At 40.5% G+C, this 21271-nt stretch overlaps 1 protein-coding gene and 1 pseudogene across 1 annotated transcript; both read right to left on the bottom strand.

The window, feature by feature from the left end:
• Positions 1-340: 340 nt before the first annotated feature.
• On the bottom strand, positions 341-1463 carry LOC128587959 (palmitoyltransferase ZDHHC6-like; annotated as a pseudogene).
• Positions 1464-13640: 12177 nt separating this feature from the next.
• Positions 13641-17138, bottom strand: CXCL8 (C-X-C motif chemokine ligand 8). The gene is made up of 4 exons (XM_053594666.1): positions 17001-17138; positions 16091-16226; positions 15742-15825; positions 13641-15310 (listed from the first exon to the last, which is right to left on the bottom strand). Exons 1-4 carry the CDS (start codon positions 17062-17064, stop codon positions 15289-15291), a joined length of 306 nt encoding a protein of 101 aa, XP_053450641.1. The 5' UTR covers positions 17065-17138; the 3' UTR covers positions 13641-15288.
• Between the last annotated feature and the right edge of the window lie 4133 nt (positions 17139-21271).

Here is a 21271-nt window from a genome sequence, read left to right as displayed (position 1 = left end):
GGATGCTTCTGGCAAAGGGGGAACTATCTGCAGGTAGGTCCAGAGTGCGGCGCATTAAAAAATCTACAAAAATGCAATTAACTTACTTGGATGAAATGTTTTGCCTTTTGGAGGGAAGACAATATCATAGAGAGGCAGAAATTCAAAGGCATATGCAGAATGGCTTCTCCACTTGAAAATGTAACAAAATATTTAAATCATGGTAGTAGTGCACCTTTGAGGAAAAGAACACCTTAACCAGAGTAGGCTCATTGCATAATTCTTTAGTAATACGTAAGATTTTCAAGTAAAGTAGAAGACTTAAAGAATCATCTGATTTTCATAGTGGCTATCTATCTTTCTAACCCTCTGGGCCTTGATCTGCTTCAGCCTCACAGGGGCACATTCCACACAGTTTCTAGGGAACCATCTTCTTATTCTTGAAACACCTTCTATAAAGGAATCATCAGGAATTTGTCTCCATGCAACCGGTACCGTAAGCCTCTTATGGCTAACATGAACTCCCCTTTCTGTAGCTGTATTCGAGGCTCTTCAGTGCAGGGGCTTGTGAAGAAGGTTTTGATTCCTTTATTCAAAGGACCGCAGGCACCACTATAATCTTCTATCACTTTGTAGTGAACACTTCTGACTCTCTTATCTGCTTTTTGTTTCAACTGTTCTGCTGTTAAGCTGTACTGGTGACAGCCTTCCTTATGGGCCATCCCAGTCCTTCTCCTTTAGGAACCCCTTTAGGAACGTAAATACCTGTTAAAGTTCTTCCTTCGACTTCCCGTATCATAGGGAAAAACAAAGACTTCATCTAGTGGATAATATTGAACTCCATCTTCAGCCTTCTCTTCGATCCGTGATTCAATAGATGTTTTATTTCTGAGAATTATTTTCATCTGGATAAAAAACAATACCCCAACAGCTATGGTTGTTCCCAAAGCTAATCCAAAGGCAGGCGAATGGCAGCAGATGCAGCTAGTCCAGAAGGAACGATGGGAACGGGGTGTCTCCAGCCTGCGCTCATGTCAATCCTCACTGTGTTCCACCTGAAGGAGACCCGATGACAAGGCTGCGTGTCTGTCGTCACAACAAAAATGAAAGCAGCGTGGATACAGCCCACTTCTCCTAAAAGGAGAGGCATTGTGAAGGAAGCATGATTTTGGTAACCGTACTGTTGTTGATCCAAGGACAGTGGCAGTCCATCCTCCTCACACATCTGTTATATTTTCGACAGTGATGAGTACGTGGTGACTTGTGTGCTTGACAGATGTTACAACACTGGAAATACATGGTATCCTGAGAATTTTCTGGTTTCCATCCCAAAGGGACAAACCCAGGGCCCACAAACATTGCATTGAAGTAATTACAAAGATCATGACAGTCCAATCATCAACATGATGATATCCACACTTGCACCAGATGTACGTTAGGGCCGACACCACAATACAGGGTCGCTCGTGGCCATGGCAGAACATGTTGCTGTAACACTGAGGGCTGTGGTGGGAGCCAGTGACATAGTCTCTTTAATTCTCAGAGATTTTCAATCTTGATCACTGAGCACAATGTACCCTAATTTCAGAGAGGGAGAATGCCTCCCTACATTTGAATAATTACAGAGTTTCTTTTTCTGAGCACACTTCTCCTCGTGCCACAAGTCCATGTGTGTTCTGTAATTGTCATGCCCTCAAGTTGTGAAGTGTTAAGCAAATTGTGCCATTTTCACTGTTAAGCACTCACAGCTCTTAACTGGGACCACCTGATATCTTGCTTTGAAACTCAACCTCAGCCTGGTCCCTGGTGCCCACTCCTCAGCCATCACATATCCGGGCGGTCTGGGCTCACCCAGAACAGAATGTTTCCTCCTGGGCTGACTCCATCTAGGAAACCATGGTTCAGGGTAAGCAGAAAGCAAATCCTGGTTGCAAGAGCCTGGAAGAAGGAGCTGCTGCCGCCACCGGCGTGTCTCTCTGCCGGTGCCCCCCTGACGCTCTAACTCCCTGGTTTGGATAAATGTTACACAGTAATGAAAGATTAAACCTAGGGCAGTGTGTGTGGGAATACCCTAGACAATTTTACAACTCCTCTGCAAATCTAAAATCATTTTGAAAGGTTTTAAACCATAACACATTATTTACTATTATCAGGATAAAGCAGGGTTGTTTAAAATTAGACCAAAATATGTAGCTATAATATTGATAGTATACATATGGGAAGATTACATCTTTACCTTCCATTTATCTGGGGACTCAATATATTATGAATTAAATTTACTAGATATATGAAATGATCCTGAACACAATTATCCAGAAAAATATATCTCTTTGGAGGCTATTTAACTTAGTATAAAGTTTTCAGTCTTTTAAGGACCACGCCTTTTTACCATTATGTCAGTTTTCGTATTTTGTTCTTATTTCTGATTAAGCTTACACTAAACAGGCTCCTTTGGTGTCCAGTTATACTCTTCCTTGGGATTTCCCGTCAGAACACTTCTATACATAAGAAAAGGAGTGATGATGAAAAGCAGGGTTATTAGTTTAAAATAGAGTTCACATTTATAGTAGAAATTCTTTTTTAATAATTATATTTATGTACATTACTTTCTTTGCAAAATTTTATGTGTTTTACAAAATGAAAGTTTTCTAACTCCACCCTATATTTAATTTCCTACTTCTGAGGGTAGGGAGCATTTTCTGACAGAAAATCAACTTATGATCGGATCATCTGGCCACAGATTTCTCTCCCTCGGACAGTGCGGCTGCAGAGACGTTTCTGGGCTCAGCTCTCAGATGTCTCCATCTCACCTCGGAGAACAAGATCAGTTAACATCTCCTCTGATGGGGAACCCAAGGGGGGGCACCCAGGGTTAGCAAACTTTTAATTTTCCTTAAAAAAATCTAAACTAAAAGAAATTTGTCTCAGTGCTGCATGGCTGTCTGGACTACCCGCCAAAAGCTAATTTCTTCAGATATGCTAAGCAGCAGTCCCCTGAGATTTCAACCCCCTGGGATGACACTCAGGACTGTCATTTTCATACAGTGAATAAAGTTTTTAAAGTTTTCACAATAAAAGATTGTAGTGTGGGTTTCCCATTCAGCGTATTTGCACTGTCTAACCTTCCACTCCAGTCAAACCCTGGGCTTTATAGGATATAACTTACAATAACATCCAGAGCAGTGACTATGCACGTTGTCAGTACACACAGCATTTGTGTGTGCGCACGCGTGGGGGGGGGGTGTGCACATGTTTGTGGGGTATGTGCACACACATGTGAAAGTGTGTGCATACGCATGGGGGTGTGCGCATATGTATCTGGGGGTGTGCACACACGTGTGGGAGTGTGCAAGCATGTAGGGGTTATGTGCACACGTGTGTGGGGTGTGCACAGGTGTGGGGCATGTGTGTGTGTGTGCTAGGGATGATATGAAAGCAGAACGGAGTCAGGTTTTAGCAGGAAGTGTCTGGAACTGGGAAGATGTAAGCAGGTCGCCGTGGGTGGCACCTCCCTTCCCTCTCGGGGTGCCTTCTACATCCAGAGTCAAACGGGAAAGGACACTCAGCTAGCGGCCAGGCAGCACCTCACACTTAACTTGACTGTCTCCTTCTGAGAACTTGCTCCCTGAAGGTGGGGTCCACTTTGAGAATCCAGTCACAAGGATGACCCATAGATGCCTTCCGGATAATGTTTTGTTCAGCAAGCAACTTTGGGATTCCCCTATCACTGGCTTTAAGAGATATTAATTCCAAAATAAAAATTGTACAACTACTCTGTAACCATTTAATTATATAATGTGATTAACACCTTAATCTACACAGGTTAAAAGGCTGAGAGAACAATGTTCCTCTCCTTGTATAATCACAGAAATACAAAAGGCTGTAACATTGCGTCAGAAACGAAAGCTGTTCGTGGGTTAAGTATTCCCAGATGCACGTTTTTCTTCACTTAATTTAGTGAGTTTCATGGGTTCCACACCAAAAAGCACAAAGTGAGCACAACATGGTATCTGCAACGGAATTCATTCTTGGACAGTACTTTTTACAGCTTATTTTTAAAAGATTTTTTTCTTCTGGTCAAAAAGGCATTTACCTATATTTTCTTTATAAAATTATAAAGTTTGCATTAGGTTTTTTGTGCATACTGTGAGACAAAAACCTAGTTTTATTTTTTAAATAGACCATCATTTTCCCTGTGTGGCCCTTCTTTTCCTCATTAATTTACGATGCTGCTTTTGTGATGGTCACACGTTCTAAACCGATGGGTGTCTGTCTCTCAGCCCCCTTTTGCGTCCCATCGGTTTGTCTGTGTTTCCCCTGTATCTGTGAATATTATGCTTTCAATTACTACAGATTTGCCATAATTTTTGAGGACCCAGTATAATAAGTCTCCTCTCCTTGCTTTGCTCTTTACAAGTGTCTTGGCTATCCTAGGCCATTTTTTAGATATAATCTAAATTCAACATGTCAAGTGCCATAAATATTTCAGTTAAAATTTTGGCTGGGAACCATCAAACCTATAAATAAATCAATTTGGGGAGAATTTCCACCCATTCTCTTCTTTTGCCATCTGTACTTTTGGTTCCATATGTGTTATAACTTTTGTAATATTAGATATTTTCCAATATAATCTGTGGGGTTTATATTGTGTTCTAGGTTTTGAGGAAAACATATCTTTATAAGGATTAAAGTCTTGAGAGCCAAAATGGAAAGAATCTTTGAATCATCTGGGGATGGTTCCCTTGCTCAAGGGTGCTTGCTTTATGATACAAAGACCAAAGCTCCTAAGAGAAAAATGCAATTACTGAACGAGCCCTCTGAAGAGTCTCAGCCTTTCCCAGCGCCCCTGAAATTCCCCTGTGAGTAATTACTAGATGTAGGCTGCTATAATCAGGAGAACAGCACGGGGGAAAATACTGCCAAAGGAAAAAAAGATTAAGTCTGTATAAAGATTTTTTTCAATTTACTGTTTTGAGTTGGGCTCAGACTGTGCCATTTCCTAATTTCATGGTGCAAGTCATCATGAGACCTTTAAATTTTCCCAAGATTCTGCAATGCTGGCCAGCATTTCCACCCTAGTTATATTTCTCTAGCAGTGTAAGGAGGCCAAAGGCAGTGAGGGTAGGTACTACTAATAGCAAGAGCAAAATTACTTTTGATTTCTGAGTGCCTGTGAAAATGGTTAGGGGTGGCGCCTGCCGGGGATGGCGGGTTCAAACCCGGCCCCAGCCAAAACAGCAAAAAAAGAAAAAAGAAAATGGTTAGCAAATAACCTTAGATATGTTATGCAAATGCTGTATTACTGCAACGAGTTAGTGACAAACACACTTTTCATATACATTTTTCTGACTTTCAATAAAAATAACTATTTACTCTCTTAAAATGTAGTAATGTCTTTGTCACTAATCTGGTTTCAAAATCAAGCCTCTCTTCATTACACCACGGTTTCATGCCAGGCTCATTCAAATCAATTTCCCAAGAATTATTGTCAAATATTTGCTAATTTCTGTGCTAGAAACTTCGGGTAACATACGTAAGTAAGCTGTAGTTCTTTTCCTTAAATACTGGCTAAAAAAATAAAGTAGTTATAGGTCCTACTGCTTGACATAGGTACAGTCAGATGTGCTGTATCCTGCAGGCGTTGGCAACGGCTGGGCAGCCCTGAGTCCTCACAGACAACACCCAAGGTAGAACTTGGGACCGCACCTGTTACCTTTGTAAAACTCAGATGTTAACAGAAGCCCTTCTGCCCGTGAACACTATGTTTAAGACCAAATCCTAGAACTTACTCTTCTATGAGTATCTGGCACAGTCCCAAGTCTTAACCGAATTACATCCCCTCAGTCTATAATCTGCTGACCTTCTGTGCATTTAGGAACCTGACCTATCACTGACTGGGCAGGCAGTCCAGCCAAAGGGTCCCATTACTAATCTTATGGCTTGCTGTATCTCCCTGATTCATTTCCACTCTTTTTCTCTTTCTCTCTCATCAGAAGTTCTCCCACATTACCATATAAAATAATGCTATTTACATTTAACACCCGTGGGAAACTTAACTTTACTCAGACTTGCCCATTAGAATATTTTTTGCAAAAATCATAATTTTTTGTGTATGTGAAATTCTGGCAAATAGAATATCTTGTTTACATTATCTCCCTCCTCCCCACCCCCCACCCCCATTTTCTGGGGACATTGCATTTATAGCAGTCAAAACAATTAATATTTAATTTAACTACAGCATAATTATACTCAACAAACCATACTGGTATATAATGAGTTTTCTTTAGGAACTAGTGTAACTACTAGAAATGCTAAAGGGCTGGCCAGGCCAAGAGCATATTTTATTGTTATTGCCGTGTGTGGTGAATAAATGTGTATACAAAAAGTTAATCTAGGGAGCGGTATCTACTTTTAGAACAGCTTCCCATAAATGCTTCATTCGGGGAAACACTAACAATTCAAGTATAAAGGCAAAGTAGCATGGGGTAAGTGGCAGAAGGTTAATTTATGGCCCAGACAGCAGACTACACCCTCGCATGGTTAAAACGTGAGCTAACTCACACCGTGTGAAACAGAATTTCCAGATATGTTAGAAGTTTGTCTTCGGTCCCTGCTCCAGGATCTTTTACAAAGCCCCAGAACATTCTGCAGCAAACTAAATGGGAACTTATGCAAATGTTTTCCATCTTTATTTTCCATCGTGATACGCTTCTGTCTTTCAATTGTCTTAACAAATAATCATAGAAAATCTGATAATAATAGTATTTATTCAACTTGATTTTTATCTCTCAAAAATGCAAAGAACATAGAAATTTCTCTTTCTCTAAGCATTGTAATAGTTAGCATTTGACACCCATGTAATCTTTTGGAGAATTTCTTATTGCCCCTCAGTAAATCTTGTGCAGTGGAATTAACCTGGTATTTACTTTGATACCTTGGAAAAATCCCTGTGTGCTGTCTGCGATCTCTACAAATTCAGCCAGTGGTTACCAAACACTGAAGCAATTGCCGTCTGCCTGCATTTTAAAGTGAGTAATGGAGAAATTGCTGATTTCTTAAGCTGTCTGTTGCTATTGCAGAATTAATACATTTTTAAAGCAATTTTCTCTTGCTGTATTACTACTGCAAATTCAAAAGATTTTCATCCTTTCTTCTGAAGTTTTGAAACATAGCCTGGATGGCAAAATAGATGTAATGTTGTAGAAAGAATCACCTTACCAGTATGGTTTGTTGAGTATAATTATGCTGTAAATTAAATATTAATTCTTTTGACTGCTGTAAATGCAATGCCTCCAGAATCAATCACCCAACCATGGGTACTTACTTCCCATGTCTTCAGAATAAAATACTTTTGCCTAGGCACCTTCAACGGGTGAATCGATTCTGTTGCATTTCTTTTTTCTTTAATTTCAAGTGAATATGAAGTCACAAATGTTTAGTCTACATTGTTTTCATTTCTAAGGTAAAGTTCAGGTTGTAGCTGAGCCCCTCACCCGGGGGCGTGCTGAGTGACATCCCGCCAGCCGCCCTGCCCTTTCCCCCTCCCTCCTATGTCCTTGCCCTTGTCAGACTAGATTTGTGTTTTATCATTTGTGTGGACGTGTAGTTGTTTATATATTGGTTTCATATTAGTATTGAGTACATGGATTTTTTTTTTCCATTCTTTAGATACTTCACTAAGAAGAATGTGGTTATGGTAAATTGAGCTGCAATAAATAGTCTAGTACAAGTGTCCTTATGATAAAAGGATTTTTTTCCTTCTGGGTAGATGCCCAGTAATGGGATTGCAGGATCAAATGGGAGGTCTAGCTTGAGTGCTTTGAGGTGCCCACCAAGCCAGGAATGGATTAACAAGCTGTGGTATATGTACACCATGGAATACTATTCAGCCATTAAAAAAAATGGAGACTTTACATCCTTCGTATTAACCTGGATGGAAGTGGAAGACATTATTCTTAGTAAAGCATCACAAAAATGGAGAAGCATGAATCCTATGTACTCAATCTTGATATGAGGACAATTAATGACAATTAAGGTTATGGGGGGGGAAGCAGAAAGAGGGATGGAGGGAGGAGGGTGGGGCCTTAGTGTGTGTCACACTTTATGGGGGCAAGACATGATTGCAAGAGGGACTTTACCTAACAATTGCAATCAGTGTAACTGGCTTATTGTACCCTCAATGAATCCCCAACAATAAAAAAAAAAAAAAATCCAAAAAAAAGAAGAATGTGGTTTAACTCCATCCAGGTACGCACCCAGGTACACACAAAGACGTAAAGTCTCCGTCTTTTCTTTTGGCTGAATAGTCTCCATGGTGTACAAATAGCACAGTTCCTGCTTGCAGTTCTAACACAAAAGGGGCGTATATGAAAATTACTTGATTTTGTGTGTTGAGTGTACAATGTCTATATTATGGTATTTTACCTTTAACATAATTTGAAGGTAAGCACTTTGCTATTATCTCTCCATACATTTTTATTTTATGTACGTCTGTATTTTAACATTCATTCTGCTATCTGGTGAAATTAGATGTGTCATCCAAAGATCACACAAATAGATTAAAGGTATGTGGTGGCCCCTACCCCGCAGTTTGTGTCTAAGCCCACGTCTGTACAAATGAAAGGCCTGTCTGTGTACATACTTTACTAATGTCACGGAAGCAAAAGTGCTCAATTTAACATATTGTTTGGTTTTTCCTTCTCTCTCACTCTTACTCACCTTCTTCCTTCCTTTCTCCTTTTTACCTTCCCTTTTTGACTTGTTTGCATGATACCAAATCTCCAACTGGACCCACCTCATTGCCTCTTCAGTGGAATACAAGGCTTTCTTTTTTGTTGTTGTTGTTTTTGTTTGTTTCTCCATTCTTTTATGTATTTTATTTACAATTTATTTATTTTATTTTTTTGTTAAATCATAACTTTGTACATTTATGCCTTTGTCGTGGTTAGGCATTTATCCTGTACTCTAAATAGTTTTGAACTGTGCACAATAGTTTTGAACTGAACCCTTGCATTATGCACACTAGGTGAGTGCCCACCAAACACCCTCTCTCCCCCTGCCCTCCCCTGCCTTTAGCTGGGACTACAGGCACCTGCTGCAACACCTGGTTAGTTTTTCTATTTTTAGTAGACGTGGGGTCTCAGTCTTGCTCAGGCTGGTCTTGAACTCCTAGGCTCAGAGATCCACTTGCCTGGAGCCCACTCTTTTCTCATTTCCAAAGCACAGCAACACACAAGTATTCATCCTCATCCCTCCTCCCTCCCCTCCCCTCTCCCTCCTCTCCCCTTCTTCTTTCTGGACTATAGTTGTGTTTTATCATTCATATGGTTATGTTGGCAATGACATACTGGTTTCATAATACTTTTGAGTACACTGGATACTCTTTTTTCCATGCTTAGATACTTTACTAAAAAGAATATGTTTCAGTTCCATCCATGTAAACATAAAAGATGTGAAGTTGCCATCTTTTTATGGCTGCATGGTATTCCGTGGTGTACATAGGCCACAATTTATTCATGCATTCATGGGTCAATGGGCACTTGGGCTGCTTCCATGTCTTGGAAATTATGAATTGGTCTGCAATAAACATTCTGGTGCAAATGTCTTTGTTGTAAAATCATTTTTGATCATCTGGGTTTATACTTAGTAGAGGAGTTGCAGGATTGAACTCCTGTAGGTCTACTTTTAGTAGATTAGCCCACATCACAAAATCCCAAACTACAGATATTGGCATGGGTGTGGAGAAAAGGGAAAACTTACTCTGCTGGTGAGAGTGTAAGCTAATACGGCCTTTTTGGAAGAATGTGTGAAGAATACTCAAGGAATACTTTTTGTATAAATAGTGATGGCAGAGAAGAGAGAGTGAAGAAAACCATTGAACATATTTTTTTTATTAAATTATAGCTGTGTACATTAATGCAATCATGGGGCACCATACACTGATTTGATAGACCATTTGACATATTTTCATCACACTGGTTAACATAGCCTTCCTATGCATTTTCTTAGTTATTGTGTTAAGACAATTATATTCTACATTTCCTAAGTTTCACATGTACGCTTGTAAGATGCACCGCAGGTGTAATCCCACCAATCACCCTCCCTCTGCCCACCTCCCCCCTCCCTCCCCTCCCTCTCCTCCTTCCCCATATTCTTTAGGTTATAACTGGGTTATAGCTTTCATACAAAAGCCATAAATTAGTTTCATAGTAGGGCTGAGTACATTGGATACTTTTTCTTCTATTCTTGAGATACTTTACTAAGAAGAATATGTTCCAGCTCCATCCATGTAAACATGAAAGAGGTAAAGTCTCCATCTTTCTTTAAGGCTGCATAATATTCCATGGTGTACATATACCACAATTTATTAATCCATTCGTGGATCAATGGGCACTTGGGCTTTTTCCATGACTTAGCAATTATGAATTGAGCTGCAATAAACATTCTGGTATAAATATCTTTGTTATAATGTGATTTTTGGTCTTCTGGGTATATACCTAGTAGAGGAATTATAGGATTGAATGGCAGATCTATTTTTAGATCTCTAAGTGTTCTCCAAACATCTTTCCAAAAGGAATGTATTAATTTGCATTCCCACCAGCAGTATTAGAAGTGTTCCTTTTTCTCCACATCCACGCCAACATCTTTAGTCTTGGGATTTTGTGGTGTGGGCTAATCTTACTGGGGTTAGATGATATCTCAAAGTAGTTTTGATTTGCATTTCTCTGATAGTTAAAGATGATGAGCATTTTTTCATATGTCTGTAGGCCGTGCTCCTGTCTTCTTCAGAGAAGTTTCTCTTCAAGTCCCTTGCCCAGCCTGCGATGGGATCACTTGTTCTTTTCTTGCTTATACGTTTGAGTTCTCTGTGGATTCTGGTTATTAAACACTTGTAAGAGACATAACGTGCGAATATCTTCTCCCATTCTGAGGGCTGTCTGCTTGCTTTACTTACTGTGTTCTTGGCTTTGCAGAAGCTTTTTAGTCTGAACATATTTTAAAGGTGGCAGTGACGAAACTGAGAAGCAGTGTTTTGGGAAGTGCTCATTATTAAAAACCCTGTGATTAGTGCATATGTTTTTACTTTACTTACTGATCATATTAGAGATCTGAACTTACACACTCAGAGAGTTCACATGAGATTGGGTGTTGTTTTTTGATTTCATCTCCAAATGGCAACTTAAAAACCTCTAAAACTAGTCTTTTGAGTTTGTTTCTGTGGCCCTTCACTTCCTTTTGGAAGGAGAACCCAGAACAAGAATGGCATTTAATGCTCACAAATTTAAATGAGGCTTATTGGAGTCCACTAAAAGCTTTTGATTCTAAATCTCAGCCTTTCAGAGAACAGCTTTATCCATGGGCACCTGTTCTGTTTAATGCCAACCTCTGGTCATACTGAATCCTCTGATCGCATCATGGTCTTGCCTGCCACAGCTTCCTCCTGCTCCAGACTCTCCACCCTCTCCCATTGGTGAGGCTGATGCTCACTCACCCTTCAGACTCCAGATCTGCTCGGGGAAGCCTAGACTAGTTAGGTGAGATGACAACCTGGTGACCTGGTTCCAAAGGACCTTGTGCTTCTTCTCTGAACGTTTTATTAAAATTACTCGTAAGTTATCTCCTGTATTGTCTTATTTATGAGATACATAAGCCTTATTAAGGAGGCTTTTAAAGATTGCAAGGCAGACATAGGCTCAATACTTTTGTTATTTGGGTTTACAGGTGTTGGGGATTACACTGAGCCTATAAACTAAATGGTGATGAGGACCTTGAATTTCAAGAGGAGAATATGGAAATAAAATGTAGGCAGAACTCTTGAGAAAAAGAAAGTGCCCACTATATGACCTAAGAAGAAATATAAGGCAGAGAGAAATCCCCTCTGGAAAGAAATAATTAAGATACTTTTGAATGGTGAATACCAGGGTTAAGTTCACTGTTAGTTTCTGCTTGTCATCACTTATTCACTTTTTTATTAATTCTATTATGCTGAACATTTGTGTGTTGCTGTGCATTAGAAATTAGAAAAGAGTGGGCTCCAGGCGAGTGGATCTCTGAGCCCAGGAGTTCAAGACCAGCCTGAGCCAGAGTGACATCCCATCTCTACTAAAAATAGAAAAACTAGCCAGGTGGTCTGTCAGGTGCCTGTAGTCCCAGCTACTCAGGAGGCTGAGGCAGGAGGATCACTTGAGCTCACGAGTTTGAGGTTGCTGTGAGTGTGATGCTACCGTACTCTACCAAGGGAAACAAAGTGAGACTCTGCCTCAAAAAAAAAAAAAAGGTGGGCGGCTTTCTCCATTCCATGGCTGAGGTTGACCAAAGATAGAATAACAGCTGCCGGTGCCCAGAGAGATTGTGAGGGGATAAATGACTTGGGCTAAGCAGGTTGCAACGTGAACTAATGACTGGAAAAATGGGAGAGGACTCTCTTCGTTTGGATTACAAATGACAGTTTGGATCCTCTGAATTACATAAACCCAAAGAACAAAAGTATTGAGTCCATGTCTTCCTGGCAATCTTTAAAAGCCTCATTAATAATTGAGTTTTTGCATAAAGTTACAGGTTTTAAATCGACACAATATGCCACTTAGTTTAATTCTTTCTATCCAGGGCACTAACCATATTTTCCTTTGAAAGACCATTGGGAAGGACACTCTTTCACCTTAATAGTCTTAAGTACCTGCCAGGGTGTGTCCCACCTTGTCCTTCAAAGACATCACAGATATTCTTGGACTTTGCATTTCAAACTAAATTTTGAAATTATCTTGACTAGTTACACACAGGTGTTGGCGGTTACTTTGAGCCTATAAATTAAATGGGGAAGAAATGGTCTCTGTTTTACAATGTTCAATTCTAATCCGTGCATGCAGAGTATTTTTCTTATTTTTAGGTCTCCTTTGAGGTCTCACAATCAGGTATAATAAAATTCTTCATAAACTTCTTCCACAGCTTTGGTAGATTTCTTCTTTGTTGATTTCTATTATTTTTTTAAATTTCAGAATATTAGGGGGTGCACATGTTTTATTTACATACTTTGTTTTTGTGCAGATTGAGTCAAAGTTATAAGTACCCTTCACCCAGACAGTGCACTCAGTACTGAAAGGTGTGAATTTATATTCTCTGTTGATTTAAATGGTGGTGCTAATGTGCATAGCATGCTTTGAAATGCCTTTTCTAACTATTCCTGGGGCATAAAGATGCAATTGGTTTCTATACATTGCTTTAAGGCTCATCTAAATTTCTTTTTTTGGAGAGACGAGGCCTTGCTCTGTCACCCAGAGTGGGGTGCAGAGTGCAGTGGTGTGATCATTGCTCACTGCAACCTCAAACTCTTCATCTCAGGGGATTCTCCCATCTCGGCCCCTTGAGTAGCTAGGACTAGGTACCATTTCCTAAAAAGTTTTCCAATTTTCTTTTCAGCTGTGTCTAATTTGTTATGAAACTCATCCACTGAGTTTTTTAGTTAATTATATTTTTACTTTTGAGAGTATTGTTTATTTTCAAATACGTGCGGCCTTTAATCATAATTTATACCTCTTCACCTCGCGCGTCCGTGTCACTTTCAGTTACCCACAAGTGCCTCATAACGTGTGTTCTCTTCCCTCTTTAACCAAATGCCCACCTGTGCAAAGAGGTACAGACACGCAGACTGGTTGATTGAAAATTTAAAGTCAGCTTTATTAGTGAAGTGGTATATAGCAGGGAGTGGAAAAAGTTGCCCATAGTCTGTAGAAGAGACTGCCGTTTGTAACCTATTTCTGGAAAGGAATTCTGCTTTTCTACATAAAAGTTTGTAATTTTTCATACAATATACAAAACAATAAAGGGAATTAATTATGCTTTCTAAATTAAAATATTATTTCAATGTAAACAAAGAGATTTCCCAATAAATTAAAACCACAAAATAAGACAAACTTGATGACTTCTATAATAAATTATATTTAAATGTTTTATTATTACAATATTTCTATACTAACAAAAATAGTAGAAAAAATCTTTGAGAACACATAAAAGCATCTTAAAGTAAAAAAAAATAAATAAAGAAAGCCTGCTGTTGAAACACAATGTCAATCATATTATAAGAACCTGTTTGTACCTAATAAATAAGTTACCACCACCAAGAAATTACTTTGCTAATGTTGCCTTGTGAATGTTTGCTTATTTTGAGATAGTCATTCACTCGGGGTTCTGTTTCTTCAACAGAAAAGGTTCTGTTTCTTCAACTTTTCTTCAAAAGAAAAGTGACAAGGCTGCCACTGACAAGCCCCGGCGTGGAGGGTCGAAAGTGGGACAGTCAGTTCAATTCAGATTTCAGGAAACAACAATGTACTCACTCTAAGAAATTATTGTTTGGGCGGCGCCTGTGGCTCAAAGGAGTAGGGCGCCAGGCCCATTTGCTGGAGGTGGCGGGTTCAAACCCAGCCCCGGCCAAAAACTGCAAAAGAAATTATTAATTGTTTATCTGAAATATAAAATTAACTGAGTGTCCTCCTTTCTTCTTTTGTTTAATCTGAAAACCCTAATCAAAAAGTTCTAATATGACATCATTTATGTCTAAAATAAATATAAATTCACTATAAGATCATAACTATGCTATCAATAACTTTCCTTTCCATTTTCCAAATTCATGCACAAATATTACTATATTTGATTCTTAAATAAATACATAAATAATAAATATGTGAATAAGTTACCCTTAAAAATACTTTACACGACCACAAGGAAAGCTTTAAGTGCATACACCTGTCCTCACAACATCCCTGTGAGGTAGGATGGGGCTGATGCTTTTTCCATCAAGAAATAGAAGAGAGACCAAGCCATGGTTGAACCTGGCTAGCAGACTAAGGTTGCCAAATTTAACAAATAAAAATGCAAGGTTTCCAGCCAAATTTGAATTTACAGAACATTTCATTGTCACATTATTTCCATGTGATCCCTGAAGCTGCATTTCTAGCAAAACCATTTAATTTTTCAAACTGAAAGGCAGATATTTTCCTAGCCCTTGACCTCATGTTTGCTTTTTGTAGATTCTCCCCTGCAATCTCTAGGACGTTCTTACATTTAAAAAAAAATATTGTTGTTTACTGTAAATTCAAACAAATAACTTTTTTAAATGTAAGTTTGTCCAAGATATTGCAGGATACAATGAAAAGCCTATTGTTCTGCTGCAATTCACATGTAACCAGGCCCCCTGTATTTTATCTGGCAACCTTCAGTCGGCCCACACGATACATGAAGTACTGATTGTTAGCAGTTTCGTGGACATGTTCCTGAGGAATTCTTGGATAGTATAAGAGAATGCATGCTTTTTCTTCATGATGCTTGCTTCTCAGCCCTAGAAACAAAAGAAATGAAATGAAATGAAAAATTTAAAGATCAACAATGTTCCAATAATTAAGAAAGTGGGGGTCTTGAAAACACATTTTCTTGAAAACTTAAGGCAGGCTTAGGTATTTATGTGTTAGAAATGTTCTATATTTTCAGGTATAAGTTGGGAGACCAGATAACTTATGCTCTAAAATGTGACACTTATGAGGAACTTTCCTAATGACACAGGACATAACCCCAGACTCCCCCCACAAACTGAAATGCATGGTCTCCCCCAGCCGTGAGTACAATGAACTCCCACAGTTGCTCATTTTTTTTCAATCTAAGGGGCAGATACCAAGGAGAGATTTGCAACAGCAGAAGGAAATTTATAACACGACTTTTGGACTCCATGTCTCAAGATAAATGAAGAATTTAAATCAATATAAAACAACTTACATCTTCAAAAACATCTGCACAACCTTCTGCACCCACTTTTCCTTGGGGTCCAGGCAGAGTTCTCTTCCATCGATAAGCTTGACACTGAAATGAGAGAAGGAGATAATTCAAATCGATATTTGTCTTTCTCCTTTAAATCATGGTCCCTTTACAGGCGTGAAATCTAAGCCCAAAGCAGCCTTTGGCTTTTTGGCACGGGAGGTACCACGTTTAAATGTCACTTAGACGAGGATTTCTGTCTCACTTTGCTCACTGCTGCCTTTCTCGTGTCTAAAGCTTTCCTGAATACTTCCCGCTTCCTCAAGTCAGGGGTAGAGAAGAATGGACACCCCGTCTGGGAAGTACTTACATGATCTCTGACTTCTCACAGTGCGGCCCACTCTCAATCACTCTCAGCTCTTGGATATATTTGGGGTGGAAAGGGGTGGAGTGCGTCTTTATGCACTGGCATCGAAGTTCCGTGCCAACCCTTGTGAGAACTGCAGCTGTGGGGAAAAAGAGAAGTAATGAAGGAATGATTTCATCAACAGGCACAGCCTGCCAGGCACACCCTCTTTAAGTTCAGTGTGGCTACTGAGGACTGTGGGAAGCACCACATTTCTAGCAAGCCCATTCCTGGCCTTGAGGGACAGATATTCTCCTAGCCCTAGACCTCTGTTTTGTTCTTTGCTTTAAAAACAGTTACTATTGACAATACTGAATGACATTCTCCACAAAGAGTTGGAGTTGTCTTGGTGGCATGCTGACATCCTCAGGGTAATTTTTTCTTCCACCTGACAGTGTATGATCCTCTGTGATACCTGCTGCTGGGAAAACTAAGTAGGAAACTAAGATTCTCCAATGTAAAAGTTGCCTTCAGAAAGAATTCATAGAAATAGATGTATAAATGTACAGACCTGAATGGTCTATAATGAGGATATCTTTAAACCAAACAGGAACTGATAGTCTATGAGGCTAGAATTATCTGAGTTACCTTGCTCAGTATTAATAGATAATACAGGTAACTCAATAGGCTACACTTTAAATTGCTAATTTATATTAAATATTCACCTACTACCTAGTATGACTTACAGGAACAGAATGTCTATATTGATCAATCCTTATACTTTCCTGAGTGTTCTATATATAAGCCTAAAAGAAACCCTTCAACTTAACATTAATTGATGGCAAAGATTGTTTTTTGTTCTGAATAAAAAGGATGTTTGTTATCAAAGCACTAAAGACAGCCTCAGGACTCTGCAGGTGACAGATGTGCTTACCATCACACAGCGCTGCAGACAGCAGGAAGGCTGCCAGGAGAGCCACGGCCAGTCTGGAAGTCATGTCTGCACAGAGGAGATGGCTCCTTCTGGTGGTTTCTTGTTGGCTTCTGTCCTAGAAGCTTGTGTGCTCTGCCGTCTCTGAGGGCTTCTGAGGAAAGGAGCACTCCGTGGCTTTTTATACTATCACAACCCCAGAGAACAAGTGCACCCTCATCTTTTCACTGTGTCAGAGGAAATTCCACAATTTGCAACAACCCCAGCCTGTCCCCAGAGGCCACGCCTGAGTCATCAGACTTCCCTGATTGGTTCCTTATCAAAGAGTCAACACGATAAAACTTCATTTGATCTCTAAAGTAATTTAATTTTAATAAATGTTTTTAAATGTCCAAGCTCCCAGTTCTATAAATGATTAATTATGCTCCTTTTTATTGCTAGGTAACTTTATCAAAGTGTTCTCACCGTGGCAGCGGTTAGAACAAAGTCATTGTTGATTGTTCTTTTTGTGACATGATGTTTATCTACGTAAATTATATGTGCTGTGATGGCACTGCAGGTAAGTGAACCGACCACTTTTACCAGGGATGGAGATTATGGAAAGTCCTACTGGGTATAAACGGCATGAGACAGCGCAGCTACTGCTCACTGAGACTATTCTGTCTCACAGGCATTTATCACGCTACCTTCTGAGTAATGTAGGGGTGAAAAAATGGACAAGAATAAATACTTATTCTTAAAGAGTTTGGTCTATCACAAGAAGAAAGCATTAAGAACCGACTATATTACAGAGTAGACAAGGGGTACTAATATATTAATTCCAGGCAGGGACATAGGGAAGGAATCTTCAAAGGTAGTTTGAAGAGGGTGTGGATGGATGGGAGGGCTCCAACAGGGGGCAATGAAAGGGAACCCCACATCCCAGGTGAGGGCGTTGTTCAAGGACACTGAAGTTGTAAAGCGAGGTGGGCTCTTGCTCCAGGAAGCGAAGCCCCACAGGGACTCCTCTTGGCTGGGACCGGCTTGCAGGGGAACAGGAGCAGGGTATGCCTAGTGGGAAGGGTGTCTGGGCTTGAACTTGGGCTTTACCCTCCTTATCTTTGAGGGCCTGTAATCACTACCAAGAAGGATGGGATAAGAAATTTCAATGTGTCATAAAAAGATGGCTTTATGCCCTAGACTCCTAAAGAAAAGTCTTTTCAAGAAACAATTTCCTCCAGTAAGAAACTCCAAGGAGTTTCCTTACCATAGGAAAAGTCTGGCCCCCTCTGGGCAAGTACACAGTCTCTAAATAGTTCCACTTGATTTAACACTTTCTGTTTTAGGAAGTGCATTAGAACAGTGAGTTCACCCACATGTTTACAGCAGGACGTCATTTTCAAATGCTTTCCAGAAAAGCTAGACTGCTCCCGAGCGGTTGTGCTTCTTTATCTGCCTCCAACCAGCCTAAGACATGAAGGCAAAGCCTTGCACGGGTGGGATTACTCGCCTGCTAGAGCAGTGTTTCTCAACCTTCCTAATGCTGCAGCCCATTAATACAGTTCCTGTGGGTCGCGACCCACGGGGTGAGAACCGCTATTCTGTAGCAAAGTAAATGTTTAGTCAATGCAATGCAGTTTTTACTGATTTTAAGGCTTCTATATTAGAAACTTAATTATTTGTTCATTTACATATATTATCTGCTCATGCCAAGTATCGTAAGAGATGCGGACACTGTGAAAATAAGATATGCTGCCTGACGTCAGGACTCTGCAGCCCAGTGTGACCTGCTCAGTCAGCTGCAGGAGTGAGACGTCAGGACTCTGCAGCCCAATGTGACCTGCACAGTCAGCTGCATAGGTGAGTAGAAGGCACACCAGGAGGGTCACCAGACAGAGAGTCGGAGGCAGCACACAGGCAGGACCTTGGGTGCAGCTGTGATGGACAACGGATTCCTGAAGAGACAGCTTCAAATTGTGACCTATGATGGGAGATGGGAGGGACCAAGGAGATTGGTCTGCTCAGGACAGACAGGCACGGGAAGGCGCAGAGAGGTGGAGGACCAGGCCCACGTGGGCTCCCTGAATGGCTTAGCACATTAACATGACACATGAAGTGACAAAAAGAAAAAATTGGGGGCAGATATGAAAAGAAACCTCGATCTTGAAGAAAACCCTCAGTCTCCGCCTCAGTGGTGCTGGCGGTTCAGCGAAGACGGGCACCCCGGCCAGCTGGCTGCGTCTGCTGCATTCACCCAGTCACATTCCAGTGCCCGGGACTGCGCAGGGACACCTGTACTCCCTGAGGGCTGCCTTTGTGCTTTCCCTGGGTTCCACCTCCACAGGCACCTCACTTCTCTCCTGATATCCTTCTCCCCTTGTCTCCCGCCTCTACTCCCCTCACGGTCCCAGCTCCATCGCAAAGGCATCCTTGAGGCTGAGCTAATGAGTCCCACTTAATCTGATGCTCACTTGTTTTTCTTAGAACAGAGCACAAGGCAAAAAAGACCTTTGCAAACACTGCTCATCTCTCACATTTTATTAAGACCCAGGACCCTCTCCACTTAGGGTGAGGATGGACAAAGAAAATGACCAGTGGGCAGTGCTTCTGTCTTCCCCTGCTGCCCTAAAGGCAACCCTTGAAATCATTGTATGGTGGGTAGAACTAAAGGGGCTTGCGTGGGGGAAAAGTTAAAACTAGTTTTCCTCTTCGGAGATATCCTACTTTAAAGGAGAGCAGAGTGAGGTGCAAAGTTTAAAGGATAAAGCCACATAGAAATACAAATCGTGTCTCTCACCCTCTAGGAACACACTAGAAATGAATGCAGAGCTCATGGGACTCCAAGACTGAGCTGTTTGTTTAAGTTCCAACTGGCTGGTGAGACACGAGAATCACTGCATGAGTAGAAAAGGGCACCCAGACAGCCTCACTGCCACAAGATGCCTGGTCATTAACCAAGAAAGAGAAGAAACAACCAAAATAGACGTTTTGCTTTCCCCACATTGATCCATAAATCTTCTTCCATCAGACCTCCGCCAGGAAACCGGGTGTCTCCTTGCTCTTTGTATCTCGCCCTCCCCCTCAAATAGGTATTTTGGAATTAGGTCTTTTTGAAAGCCTAAATAAAGTTGTATTCACATAACAAAGTAGAATGTGGTGGGGAAAACATGGGCTTTGAAGTGAGCTGAGTTTGAGTCTGAATGGGGCCACTTGCTTCTCACTTGTGTTGCCACTGCTGAAATCTGACAGCCCTTGACAGCCCTTCAGAGCTGGCTGCCTCAATCCCAAGATTAAAGTCTCAGCTCACATCTGGAGTTTTTTTTCCCCTTTGAGGAAATTGGTCTTAACTCAGGAACGCTTTAGATTAAGAGAATCATAGATGACGCGTTAAACATATATGAATGAATTTGACATACGATGCTGTCAACCCCAAGAGTCATAAACATAAACATACCTGCCCACTGAAATTGTAGTCAATAAAACTCTGATTGAGTGGGAAGAATTAAAACATGCTCTTTGCTGTGTATTTTATTAATATGATAACTTAACCTGCTTCCAATTCAAACGTTCCAGTTAACAAGTTTGTAAAAATACTGAGCAAAATTGGTCTGTGCTGATAAAAGTTCCCTGCCTTTTAAAGAACAGCCATATTTTCTAAAGTCTTGCCAGTTAGAGAAGTTAAGCAGCTTAGCACATTGGTTTTGAGTAACAGGAAGTCAGAATAAATTAAGTTTAAGCGTATGGACGGAATGAGACAAGCTGGCCTTTGATCCCAAGGCTTCCACTTACTGCGATGGACGTAACAGTAAGTGGAACCTGTGGGAGGTTCTCTAACCTCACTGGTCTCAGTTACCTCATCTGCAGAATGAGAAGAACCCAATTCCTCAAGATCACGGCGAGAATTAAATGAGGAAACACAAGAAAAGGCCAGGATGGCACCTGGCACCCAGGAGATGCTTAATAAATGTTAGTTTCCTTTTCCTCTGACCTGTCGTTTACGTGACCTTTATCCCTTGTCTGTAGTTGGAGGACCGCGTTTCTCTTTATCTTCCCAATCAAAAACTAAAGTTGTGTTAACACAATAGATATCGGGCTGCTTTTTTTCTTCCATGCCTAATATTTTAATTCACATTTGTGTGTTTATATCAAAGCACTGTAAGTACTGATATATGCAGAGTATTACTTTTAATACTATTTTCCAAATCAATGGAGTTTGGAGTTTGAATGGCAGGTTTGGAAGAAGAAGTGAATTGTAGAAACAGGCATTTATTATGGACTTGGGAAATCTAAGATCA

The sequence above is a fragment of the Nycticebus coucang genome, chromosome 1 (assembly GCF_027406575.1).
Source record: "Nycticebus coucang isolate mNycCou1 chromosome 1, mNycCou1.pri, whole genome shotgun sequence".
In the NCBI taxonomy this organism is placed as follows: Eukaryota; Metazoa; Chordata; class Mammalia; order Primates; family Lorisidae; genus Nycticebus; species Nycticebus coucang.
The sequence above is the reverse complement of the archived record's forward strand: the minus strand, read 5'-3'. Positions and strand labels throughout refer to the sequence as shown.

Coding starts and splice junctions, on each gene's coding strand:
- CXCL8 (XM_053594666.1), bottom strand. CDS start 17,064: ATGACTTCCAGACTGGCCGTGGCTCTCCTGGCAGCCTTCCTGCTGTCT. Junction 15,826..16,090: donor TGTGAGAAGTCAGAGATCAT/GTAAGTACTTCC, acceptor CTCTCATTTCAG/TGTCAAGCTTATCGATGGAA. Junction 15,311..15,741: donor GTGCAGATGTTTTTGAAGAT/GTAAGTTGTTTT, acceptor TTTTGTTTCTAG/GGCTGAGAAGCAAGCATCAT.